A 12,967-nucleotide genomic window follows, 5' to 3' on the forward strand; every position below is an offset into this window, starting at 1 on the left:
AGAAAACCTTTCAGCCCGTGAAAGACCCACCCTCCTCATCGATTCCATATAGAGAATTCAACCAAATAGCAGCTAATATTTGTTTCAGTGCTGGTGAGAGTGCCCTTCTCTAGAATGCAACAGATTATTTTAGGGGCTACAGGGCAGGCTGTCTTAGAAGTAAGGGTGCCGCAGCCCTTAGTATCAGCTGCCCAAAGCCAATGTCTCACTCTCCCTAGTGGTGGAGCCAGCCCTGATAGAGAGCTCAAAAACAGTGGTATTTTTCACAGTCTGTTGCAGTCTTTTTGGATTCTGGGAAGCACGGCTTCTAATTCCAATCCACTGATGTAATGTTTTCAAGTGAATCCTGAATCAACTGACTTGACTGTACCCTTGGGGGGGGATACATTCATTTAAAACTGAATTTATTCAGCCTTCTTAGTAATTTTTATTTTATTTTAAGAAAAGCTTGCAAAGTGGCTTTCGCTGTGTTAAAACAATGCTGCATAAACATTAAAAGTGGCTCTAGCCCTCTTATCCTTAACCCCCATTAAAATGAAACAGAAATAAAAGGGGCAGCAGTGGTGGAAAAAGCGTGATCTAGCAAATGCTCAGAACAGATCCAGTCCTTTTAGGGTCTCCATGCTGACTGTCAACAGCTCCTTGGGGTTCTAGGCAGAGGTCCCTTTTCAAATTATTTACCGTTTTAATCCATAAAGGTACAACCACCATCAAAATATAATAGCAGCAAAATAAGCCAATAGTAGTAACGAGGAGAAAATTATAAGACTACCAAGAGTATATTTCCAGTTATATTGCACATCTATATCTGGGATATAAAGGGACGCGGGTGGCGCTGTGGGTTAAACCACAGAGCCTAGAACTTGCTGATCAGAAGGTCAGCAGTTTGAATCCCTGCGACGGGGTGAGCTCCCGTTGCTCGGTCCCTGCTCCTGCCAACCTAGCAGTTCAAAAGCACATCAAAGAGCAAGTAGATAAATAGGTATCGCTCCGGCAGGAAGGTGAACAGGTTTTCCGTGCGCTGCTCTGGTTCGCCAGAAGCGGCTTAGACATGCTGGCCACATGACCCGGAAGCTATACGCCAGCTCCCTTGGCCAATAAAGCGAGATGGGCGCTGCAACCCCAGAGTTGGTCACGACTGGACCTAATGGTCAGGGGTCCCTTTACCTTTACTATATCTGGGATATATTGTTTAGAATGCATTCTTGTCGAGTCTGTTGTATTTTTGGAATTTTATTTACTCAGGGTTGCATTCAATGTTAATCCTCCTCAGAGTAGGTGCATTGAAATTACTGGGCATGGCTAACTTAGCTGCATTAATTTCTGTGGCTGTACTCTGAGTAGAACCTAGTTGGCTACACTGCCCACTACAGTCAAGAGTCTTCATCTATTTTCAGTTATAGCAGATTGTTCCATGAGCAACGGCTAATAAATATCTAGCCATTTCCCTCTAATCTGTTAGGACCAGACCTTTGACATAACCAAACAGAATGACCAGGCAGAGGTCCTTATAACTGGAAGTGCCACAGATTGAATTTGGGACCTTCTGCATGCAAAGATGATGCCCTGTTGCAGAGCACATCACTGCATCTCCATACCTTCTGTGTTGCCCTCCATCATTTAAAGACTTGGTCCATGGTGATTTTTCAGACTTTGAATGCAATTGCATTGCTAGCCCAGTGCAGCCTGGCAAAGCACCTATAGGGCTTTTAGAGGTGATGGTGTACCTTTTGTTAGAAGCTTACTCCTGGTTTGATGTTCATCCCATAGCATTGCTGAACTGGTCCTCAATTGCATCTCAATAAAACCATGCCTGTTTTCTGCTGGGGAGTGGGGCATTGAGGTCAATTTATTAGTTTCCAGAACTGTTGTTCTAAAAAGTGCAACTGTGACATTACAAAACTGCAAGCATAAAATTTCAAAATTCAAAAATGAATTGTTGTTTGGGTTGTGAATTGGAAATTAATTACCCCCCCCCCCATGTAATAGGAACTGACTAGTCCTATAAGAATTAAGAAATGCCTTTGAGCAAACAGAACTGATTGCAGCCCCTGAAGCCTCAAGAAAGAATCTACTAATCAAAGGTACAGGAGGGCTTTTCTGGAATGTTGTAGGAGAATCTTGACAAAGGACTACGCCAAGTGATATTTGGAGGCCCCCTTTTTAATTCCTCTTACAGTGGAATTAAAACCATTTCCGTTGCTAGCCTCATCCTCTGACAAATATATTTCCCTTGTTTGCATTGCAGGTTCCCGTGTGCGTGCAAAGTGCACTGAGAACGCTGACACGAAGTGCGTAGCATGTGATGAGGGGACGTATACAGATGTCTGGAGCGCAGCTGGACTCTGTTTCAGCTGTTCGCCATCATGCAAAACAGGTATGTTGAGCTCGCTGGAGCTTGCTAGCCTGAATGTGAGGGCCCTGAAGGTGGAAGGTGATAATGCAGCACAAGTCCCTTATGCTTATGGGCCCCCTTCCAGACACCATTTTTATCATGCATTTGCAGTGATTTACACCCGTGATGGTATTGGGGCAGTTAGATGCAAACCTGCTTTCAATACTGTTTGTGCCTGCAAAAGTTTTAGATCAGATATACCATGGTACCTTGGGTTAAGAACTTAATTCGTTCTGGAGATCCGTTCTTAACCTGAAAGTGTTCTTAACCTAAAGTACCACTTTAGCTAATGGGGCCTCCAGCTGCCGCCTCGCCGCCGGAGGACGATTTCTGTTCTCATCCTGAAGCAAAGTTCTTAACCCGAGGTACTATTTCTGGGTTAGCAGAGTCTGTAACCTGAAGCGTCTGTAACCTGAAGTGTCTGTAATCCGAGGTACCACTGTACTGCTTGATTTCCAATTGGCAGACGTCCTGTAACTTCCTGCTTGAAGTCATGTAACTTTTCATACCACAAAAGCCATTTCTCTGATTAGGAGAATAGGAAGCTACCTTATAAAGAGTCAGACTAATGGTCCTTCTAGCTCAGAATTCTCTATACTGAGTGGCACCAGCAGCTCAGGGTTTCAGGCAGGGGGTATTCCCAGCCCAAACTGGAGAGGCTGTGGGTCGAACCTGCAAGCTTTTGCACACAAGGCATGTGCTCTACTACTGAGCTACAGTCCCTCCACGTAAATATCAAGTAAGATTCCAGGCCTCATGGTCCTCAATTGAACGATTATTGCTGTTATTAAATTCATATACAGTGGTACCTCGGGTTACATACGCTTCAGGTTACATACACTTCAGGTTACAGACTCCGCTAACCCAGAAATATTACCTCGGGTTAAGAACTTTGCCTCAGGATGAGAACAGAAATTGTGCTCTGGCGGCGCAGCAGCAGCAGGAGGCCCATTAGCGAACGTGGTGCTTCAGGTTAAGAACAGTTTCAGATTAGGAACGGACCTTCGGAATGAATTAAGTACTTAACCTGAGGTACCACTGTACCACTTACATGCCAAATCGACTTCTAAGTGGATTGTTGTTGACATCTGTCTGCCTCAAGAGACAATGGAGTGAGCTTCTGGGGGTGAAGTCAAATTGCTGTGTTAGCAGCACCGACGTGACCTCCCCAGAAGACAAGCCTGGGCAGTGCTGTGGAGATCCTGGGCTGCCCAGATGACAAGACCCCTGTCTCGGCCTCACCAATGTGGTCCAAAGGAAAGCAGAACAATACTTTTGGTACCATCCAGCCGTCTTAGGGAATCTACTCTGGGTTTACTCCTTAGCCTTTACTTCTTACGAAGATATCCTTCAAGGTAACAGAGGTTTAGGGTCAGAGTTTTCCTCCTCCTAGATGGGCTACCTTCCCAGGTTGATAAGCCCCATTTGCTCCTCACGTCCCTCTATAGCATGTCCAGAAACCACCTTCTTGACCATTGGACCCAGTATTGGTTGCGTCTGCTCAATCTGTCAGAGCCTGTCTTCACATGCAGGGGAAATCCCTAACTCACTGAGGGTTTAAGACCCATCAGCTGCCCTCCCCTGGTTTAGCTAGCCAATCGAAGCCGTTCACAGGGTGTGGCTGCTGTCGCATGCTGAGAGCTTCTAGGAGCTGCAATTTTAAAATATCTGCACATAATGAAAATGCATATTACCCAATATTGCCCACTACTAAAGTATAAAATGAAACCAACCTGTTTAAAAAAAACAACAACAATTCCAACAGTTACAGCAATTTGATTGAAAAGTTCAGGGAATGCTTGTCTGAACAGATGTCTCTTCAAGAGCCGGTGGAATGCCAATACTGATGAGGCCTCTCATATTTCAGCAAGGATATAGTCAGTATAGCAAACTGCCTTATACCAAGTCAGCCCAGTGGTCCATCTATCTTGACATTGCCTCCACTGACTGAAAGTGGCTTGCCAGGATATCAGACAGGGGTCTCTCTCAGCCCTATTTGGAGATACAGTGGTGCCTCGCAAGACGAAATTAATTCGTTCCGCAAGTCTCTTCGTCTTGCGGTTTTTTCGTCTTGCGATGCACGGTTTCCCATAGGAATGCATTGAAAATCAATTAATGCGTTCCTAGGGAAACCGCCTTCAGACCAGGTCCGGGGACAGTCTGTCCCCGGACCTCTTCTGAAGGCTGGGGGGGGGGGACAAGGGCTTTTCTTCCCACCCCCAGCATTTTAAAAAACCCTGGGACAGCGGAGTACTTCTCCGCTGTCCGGGCAATCTTAAAATGCTGGCGGGCGGCATTTTAAAATCGCCCCGGGACAGCGGAGGACTTCTCCGCTGTCCGGGGCGATTTAAAAGCCCCTGGGAAGGCAGGCAGGGGGAACAAAGACTTATGCCCCCCGCCAGCCTTCAGAAGGTGTTCCCGCCCCCCGCCCTGCTTCGGAGCACCGTTCCGAAGCGGGGCTGTGGGGGAAGGTGTTCCCGCCCCACCGCTCCGCTTCGGAGCACTGTTCTGAAGCGGGGCAGTGGGGGAAGGTGTTCCCGCCCCCCGCCCCGCTTCGGAGCACCGGGAGAAGCGATCTCCCCGCAGCCGCTTGCTTCAAAAGAGGTCCGGGAGCCCCGGACCTCTTTTGAAGCAAGCGGCTGCGGAGAGAAGCGATCTCCCCGCAGCCGCTTGCTTCAAAAGAGGTCCGGGGGCAGCGGGAAGTGCTTCCCGCTGCCCCCGGACCTCTTTTGAAGCAAGGGGCAGTGGGGAGAAGCGATCTCCCCGCCGCCCCTTGCTTCAAAAGAGAAGACCCGCTGTCCCCGGGGCAAGCTTCGTTTTGCGAAGCAAGCCCATAGGGAAATTCGTCTTGCGAGGCAACTCGAAAACGAAAAAACCTTTCGTTTTGCGAGTTTTTCGTCTCGCGAGGCATTTGTCTTGTGGGGTACCACTGTACCAGGAATCAAATGTGTGACCTTCTGCATGCAAAACAGAGACTCCATCACTGAGCTAGGGAAAGATACGAGGGCCTCCATAGAGCCCATAAAACACCACTTCCTGACACCCACCAAATTAAGTCAAATCCTGTAATCCCTACAAGAGGATGGTCCCCCTCGCCCACCACCTCCTCCCCAGTCTCCAGGCATTTGAGTATTGGCTTCTTACAGCAAGGACTTGGGCTTCTGCCATTCTACAGCCCCCTAATGTCTTATATTTCCCCCCTGAAATTAGGATTGGTTCAAACAAAGGAGTGCACTCGGATGCAAGACAGATCGTGCCAGTGTCCTCCTCATCACTTCTGCCACCTGGCCCATTCAGGCACCTGCATATGGTGCAAGTTATACCAGCAATGCCAAAAAGGCTTTGGAGTTGCAACACAAGGTAAATCTTTTCTTTCCTAGGGGATAAATGGTGATGGTAGAGACACAAAAACAAGGGTCTTCTGGTGTCTCAAAGCAGCAGGTGGGGGACCTCAGGCCAACAGGCAGAGTGCAGCCCCCTAGACCTCTCAAAATGGCCTTCAAAACCCTCCTTGGGCCACGTCCCTCACCGGCCCTGCTCTGCACCCTCCTCAAGGGCTTTTGCCTGGCTGGAATCTGTCCCTATCAGTATTATTGGTACATGTGGCCCTCCAATTTATCATCACAACAGCTCTGTGAGATAGGTTAGTCTAAGATACTGGGGCCACGTCCACCCAGCAAGCTTCATGGCTGGGCTTGAACCCTGGATTTGAACCCTGGTCTCCCAGGTTGCAGTCCAACACTTTTACCTGGATGGAGAATGGAGAGGCATGTGTGTGAACTTCTGGCTTTGGTGTGACTCGAGATAGGAAATTGATGGTCTTTAGGGACTACATCTGCCGCCAGCCCCAACCAGCATGGCCAATGGCCAGCGCCTCTGGTTGTTCCCAGAGTTGGTGAGGCTCATTTGATGGCATTGAGAAAATGCCTTTAAGTGTCGTTTTCCCGGTCCTGTGGAATACCCTGCCACTAGAGATTCAGCAAGCGCCTTCTAGGCCAAATGCCTGCAAACTTTTATTTTGCCACGCCTATCCAGGCAATTAAGAGTACATTCCCCAGCGCAACAGTCTACTGATGTTTGTTTTAAAAAAAATCTTTTTGCTTTAAAATTTTTATGATTTTATGGTTTTTTGGGGGGTTGGTTGTATGGTTTATGGTTTTTTTATATTGTTGTAAACTGCTGTGATTTTGTGTGTGTGTGTGTGTGTATATATATATATATATATATATATAATATTTGATACAATGATATTTGAATTATGTTTATACATAAATAAATGATGGGGGTTATAGGCCAGCAACTTCTCAAAGGGCATAGGCTTCCCCATCCCTGCATGAAATATATCAGGGGGTAAACGCTGTTGCTGTACCCACATGACCTAAACCTCCTGACCTTCTTTCTGTAAAACTGAACCTGGGACCTTCTGCATGCAAAGCAGATTCTCTGCCCCTGAGCTATGGCTCTTCCATAGCTCAATTCCTGAAAGGCAATCAAGGCAGATACAGAGAGACGCAGGTAGCAAGTCAGGTAGGAATGAGGCGCTAGGAAGCCGAAGAAGCCAAGCCAGAGCAGGCTGGGAACACGAAGGAGCGCAATCTCTGACCTGCATGTTGTAGGAGGTTTTGTTGTTGTGCAAAGTTCACTGGCAGGAAGGGGAAGTTTACACAGGGACGGGAAAGGGCAGTGGCCGATAATGCAGGGAGAGATTTGGAGCGTGGCAAAGAGCCAGTAAAACTTCTGTGCGGCTCAGGCAAAGAAATGCTAAACTTCACACACAAAAAATCTTTGGGAAGCTTATAGGTTACTTTGCAACACCCAAAGTGTCCAAAAAGAGTTCTTAGGCACCGCCGCAACTGTAGTCGTGCAGGATCTCTCCAGAATTAGGCCTCTGGGTGCCAGTTGCTGGCAGCTGCAGGTGGGCAGAGTGCTGTTGTAGAATCATAGAACTGTCGAGTTGGAAGGGATCCCAAGGGGTCATCTAGTCCAACCCGCTGCATCACGGTTCGAGAATCCCCGACAGATGTCTGTCCAACCTCTGTTTAAAATCCTTCAGCGAAGAAGTGGTATCGCAGCGCTTTTAAATAAGGTGTATCCAACTAAGTCCTACTCAAAGTAAAAGGTAAAGGGACCCCTGACCATTAGGTCCAGTCGTGACCGACTCTGGAGTTGCGGCGCTCGTCTCGCTTTATTGGCCAAGGGAGCCGGTGTACAACCTCCGGGTCATGTGGCCAGCATGACTAAGCTGCTTCTGGCAAACCAGAGCAGCGCACGGAAACGCTGTTTACCTTCCCGCCGGAGTGGTACCTATTTATCTACTTGCACTTTGACGTGCTTTCGAACTGCTAGGTTGGCAGGAGCAGGAACCGAGCAATGGGAGCTCACCCCGTTGCGGGGATTCGAACTGCCGACCTTCTGATCGGCAAGTCCTAGCCTCTGTGGTTTAACCCACAGCGCCACCTGCGTCCCACTGAAATCAATTAAGTTCATCAGATCTGTTTATTTCAATTGGTCTGCTCTGAGTACAGCTGACACGTGGGACCACCTGAAATGTACAGGTGCTATTCCTCTCATTGCTTTATTTTAGGTGAGAAATTAGCCTGCTCCCCACTTTCCTGCGCTTATTCCAGGCTCTAAAACATTTAAGGAGAGCCCATCACCTTCTGAAGTGGGGGGGGGGTCTGTTCTCCTGTAAGACGGTCCATGTCACTTGGAAGCTCTTCCTGCTGTTTTGTCAAAGTGTCCTTTCTTATAATTGAACCGCCATGGGTGCTGCCCTCTGGAGCAACGGAAGACTCATTTGCTCCATCATCTAAGTTGCACCCCTCAAATATCCAAACATGGGCCATCATCTTTAAACAGTCGTGGCTTCCTCCCTCCGCCCCCTACCAAAAATTCTGGGTGCCTGTAGTTTGTTAAGTGTGCTGAGAGTTATTAGGAGATTTCTCACACAGAGCTGCAACTCCCCAGATTCCCTATGAAGAGGGATTGATTGTTAAACCACTCTGGGAGGGGAATGGGGTATGTGTGTGTCTCCTAATAATTCTCAGAACCCTTAACAAACTACAGGTCCCAGAATTCTTTGGAGGGAAGCCATGACAGTAGCATAGCTGTCAACGTTTCCCTTTGTTAAAGGGAAATTCCCTTATTCCGAATAGGATTCCTCAGAAGAAAAGGGAAAAGTTGACAGCTATGGACAGTAAGGGTCAAACTGCTTCAAATGTATGGTGTGAATGTGGCCTTTATCTCATGTATCGACTTCTACAAATGCTAGAAATTCTCTCTGTTGAATATATGGGAAACAGCTGTGTACAGCTGAAGATGCTGGCAGCATTAAGATAAATTCAACAGTGTAAATAAGTTTTGATGGACGTAATAATGGAATACTGAATGGTATAGTTTTTTGTAAAATATACAGGGATTTATGATATGCAAAATGAACCCTATAAAGAGAAGAAGGGAAGTCATTGATATCTTAAGGATGTAAAAATGAGTACTTTAAATTGTAAAACAGAAAATTTAATAAAAATTCTATATATATATAAAAGAAACACACACTCTCTATCTCTGTTTAAAAAGTGAGCTGGGAACCTGGGAACTGTGGTTCCTCTGGGAGGTCAACTTCAAAGCATCTGGGTCTGGGATTCTGAGCCATTTTCCGCTCTCATGTTTCCGTGGACGTGACTAACCAGAACTCTTTGAAAATGCTTGCTTGCTTGTTTGTTTGTAGGCACAGAAGATAGGGATGTGGAATGTGTGCCCTGCGGTCCAGGCACATTTTCAGATGTGGAGTCCCACAGCGCCTCCTGCAGGCCTCACAGGATGTAAGTTGCCCCATCTCTCCACCAAATATGCAGATACACAGGTGGCAGCCTTGCAAAGGATGCTAGCAGTCCTGCTTTTCCTTTAAAGTTGAAGTGGGTTTTCGTGGTGATGGAGTACACAGACCCGTCTTGGACTTTAATTACTGGCAATGCAAAACCCAAGTGATCTTTAAGAATAATAATAATAATAATAATAATAATAATAATAATAATAATAATAATAATAATAAATTTTATTTATATCCCGCCCTCCCCAGCCAAAGCCGGGCTCAGGGCGGCTAACAACAATAAAATAATCAGTCAAATAATCACACAATCTAAAAATTCCATTATAAAATTAATTAAATCAAATTGATGGCAACCAATTATGCAGAATTATGTGCAGGTTGCCAGAGGAGGGAGTCAGGCTGTGCCCTGACCAAAGGCCTGGCGGAACAACTCTGTCTTGCAGGCCCTGCGGAAAGATGGCAGGTCCCGCACACAAACACATTCCTCTATAACCAGGCCTTTGGCTGATTAAACATTACATGGTCTTTTTAATGTGTTTGTTTTTAGCTTTTTAAAATGTATTTTGAGTTCTCGTTTTGTGTTTTTATGTTGTGAACTGCCCAGTGATCCCTGGATGAAGGGCGATACACAGATTTTAATCATAATAATTCCAGGTTTGGGAAGACTGGGTCCTGGGCCGTTCTGCATGCAAAGCAGCTGCTATACCAGTGACCTTAGTCCCCACTAGTTGGTGCCTTAAAGTTTAGTATTATTTAAAAAATATTAGCTGTGGTTCCAGAGGATTGGATAAGATGATCCTTTGGGTGCCTTCCAATTCTACAATTCTTTCCCCCCCCCCCAAATAATTTTTATTTGATTTTACAAGTGTAGAATTATAACAATACAAAATACAAATCCATGATTAAAGATTTCTCAGAATCTCTAGACTTCCCACCTTCCCATCCATGTGCCCTATTATCAAAAAATATTATCAACTGCATATTATTTCATCACCCAAATTTTATGTCTCTCCATTTTGTCCATAGTATTTTCTACATTACAAGTGCTATTGGGATCCTGCTAATGTTTTCATCTGCTTACAGTGGTCTCTCAAGTAAATTATAAATTTTCCCCATTCTTTATTAAAGTTTTGGTCCTCTTGGTTCCTGAGCTTTCCGGTCAGTTTTGCCATTTCGGCATAATCCAGCAGCTTAGTTTGCCATTCTTCTCTGCAATTCTGCAATTCTATGATTGGTTTAATTGTTATAAGCATACACTTTCCTGGTTCTTGCCGGATTTTTCACTTTCTAATCCGTTTGTTTGTTTGTTTGTTTGTTTGGTTGGTTGGTTCCTCACAGTTGTGAATCAGAAATCACTCCCGGAAACAGCACCCATGATGCAGTTTGCAGCGATCTCGGTGCGCCTGTTGGCACCGTGGCAACTCCTCTGCGCACCACACTCACTGCAAAGAGTCGTTTGGTCACCAGGAGTCCGACAGGGAAGACGGTTGTGCAACAGCCTCCAGCAGACATGTCTCAAATTGCTGGTGAGCATTGCGGGGGGCGGGGGAATTAACTTAACTTCTAGGTGGCGCTGAACCACAGAGCCTAGCACTTGCCGATCAGAAGGTTGGCGGTTCAAATCCCTGCGACGGAGTGAGCTCCCATTGCTCGGTCCCTACTCCTGCCAACCTAGCAGTTTGAAAGCACGTCAAAGTGCAAGTAGATAAATAGGTATCGCTCCAGCGGGAAGGTAAACGGAGTTTCCGTGTGCTGCTCTGGTTCGCCAGAAGCGGCCTTGTCATGCTGGCCACATGACCCAGAAGCTATCTGTGGACAAATGCCGGCTCCCGCGGCCTATAGAGTGAGATGAGCGCACAACCCCAGATTCTGTCACGACTGGACCTAATGGTCAGGTGTACAGAGTGAGCTGGGCTCACGTTCCTCTTTTAGAGATGGGGACACAGCACCGCAGTGCCAGGTCTCAGGTTCAATACTTGCCATTTCCAGGCAGGGGTCGGGATGGACTCATTCGTTTGTAGTTTGTTCATAGTTTTTCCCCCCACAAAGAAAATCATGCTCAAAGCAGCTTGTGTCAAAGGAATGCATCTCAACCATTGAGGGGGCCTGGATAGCTCAGCTGGCTAGAGCATGGTGCTGATAGCGCCAAGGTTGCAGGTTCGATCCCCGCATGGGTCAGCTGCATATTCCTGCATTGCAGGGGGTTGGACTAGATGATCCTTAGGGCCCTTTATGACTCTACAATACTATGTTTCTGTGTAATAACAGACTACCTAGGAAGGTGGTGGGTTCTCCGTTGGAGGTTTTTTAGCAGAGTATGGAGGGTTATCTGTCAGGGATTCTAAAGCTGTGACTCCTGCATTGCTGAGGGTTGGGCTAAATAACCCTTTGGATCCTTCCTTGGGAAGAATTAGCAGGAGGAAGCAAATATATGAAAATAAGGACAAGAAGCAAGGAAAGACTACAGCACAACACATTACAATTGCTACCTGGGGCAGAAAAATAGCATTATATGGTCCATCATGGCCCTCATCAATTTTCAAATGGCCCATGAAGAAAAGAACTTAACTTTGCCGTGTCGGACTTCTGCCTCCATCCCTAAGGGTCTTCTTGGGTGTTAAGATCTGCAGAGGGGGCTCTCTTGGTAGTGCTGCCATGGTCAGGAATGTGGGGAAAGGTAGCCCAGGATGGGGGCCTTCTCTGTGGCAGCCCCTAAAGGCAAACTCCTTCCCTACAGAGGTGCATCCGGCTTCTGTCATGTGTTACAGACGCACCTCTTCGCTCTGCTCTTTCACTGTTAAGGTGTTTTGTTTCGGGGACCCATCACTTTTGGCGAAATCCAGAACCCCTGCTCTTGTTTTGGTTGGGACTGTTGTACTTTGTTTCGTAACCGTTTGATTGCATAACTGCTTTTATAACTGTATTGCTGTAAACCTGCCATGGGAAGACTGGTTAGGAAATAAACAAATAAAAGATCACAGCTAGATAACACATATTGGGTGCTTTGAGCACTTAGAAGTGCAGTAAAAAAACCAATGTTAAGGGTTGCTACTACTACCATTATTATTATTATTATTATTATTATTATTATTATTATTATTATTACTACTACTACTACTACTACGTCATCCACAACAGAATGACCAAAAAAAAAAAAAAAGACATTTCATCTTGGCTAATTTTGAGGACTCAGATTTAGACCCTTCTTCTTGAAGTCCAGTCTAGGTTTGATAAGGTGGCATAAAATTTGATTTCTCCCATCATTTACATTTTTGAAACTGACTCCCCCCCTCACCCATTACACTTCAAAGTTTCCAGAAATGTGACATCTGAAAACCCTAGTGTTTTCCAGACGGAAATTGGAATGCTTTGGAAGTTGTGTTTTTCTGGGTTTTGCATTGGGGTTCCTGGCATTGTCGTCGTTTGTCTTCCCAGGTCTGGTGGCCGGAGTGGCATGTGCCATCTTTGCACTGATCGGAGGGACTTGTGCCTGCTTTGTCCTGAGGAAAAAAGGTGAGACGTGTGAAGAATTGCTGAGGAAATAACTAAACCACATCATGGCTGCTGCATCCCTGACTAAGAGCCTCAGAACCCCTAGTGGTGTCTTGCACTCAGAGCTCCCCCTGGTGGGGAACGTATTCAAAGTCATCCATTGTCCTCTCTTTCATTATGTTGTTGCTGTTTAGTCGTTTAGTCATATCCGACTCTTCGTGACCCCATGGACCAGAGCACGCCAAGCACGC

At 46.2% G+C, this 12,967-nt stretch overlaps 1 protein-coding gene across 4 annotated transcripts in view; it reads left to right on the plus strand.

The window, feature by feature from the left end:
- Positions 1–12,967, plus strand: part of TNFRSF1B (TNF receptor superfamily member 1B) — a 42,442-nt gene that overhangs the window by 20,833 nt on the left and 8,642 nt on the right. For 3 of the 4 annotated variants that reach the window (XR_014528406.1, XM_083513126.1, XM_083513127.1), the window contains exons 3-7: positions 2,249–2,377; positions 5,606–5,755; positions 9,123–9,216; positions 10,563–10,750; positions 12,660–12,737. Coding sequence is in view for 2 of the 4 variants with exons in the window: in XM_083513126.1 (XP_083369252.1) it covers positions 2,249–2,377; positions 5,606–5,755; positions 9,123–9,216; positions 10,563–10,750; positions 12,660–12,737 (639 nt within the window). In the remaining 2 variants the exon portion in view is untranslated. Of the gene's footprint in view, positions 1–2,248; positions 2,378–4,165; positions 4,247–5,541; positions 5,756–9,122; positions 9,217–10,562; positions 10,751–12,659; positions 12,738–12,967 lie in introns of those variants that run through there. The other variant, XR_014528407.1, reaches the window with a different exon arrangement.

The sequence above is a fragment of the Podarcis liolepis genome (genome assembly GCF_965112155.1).
Source record: "Podarcis liolepis genome assembly, chromosome: 7".
In the NCBI taxonomy this organism is placed as follows: domain Eukaryota; kingdom Metazoa; phylum Chordata; class Lepidosauria; order Squamata; family Lacertidae; genus Podarcis; species Podarcis liolepis.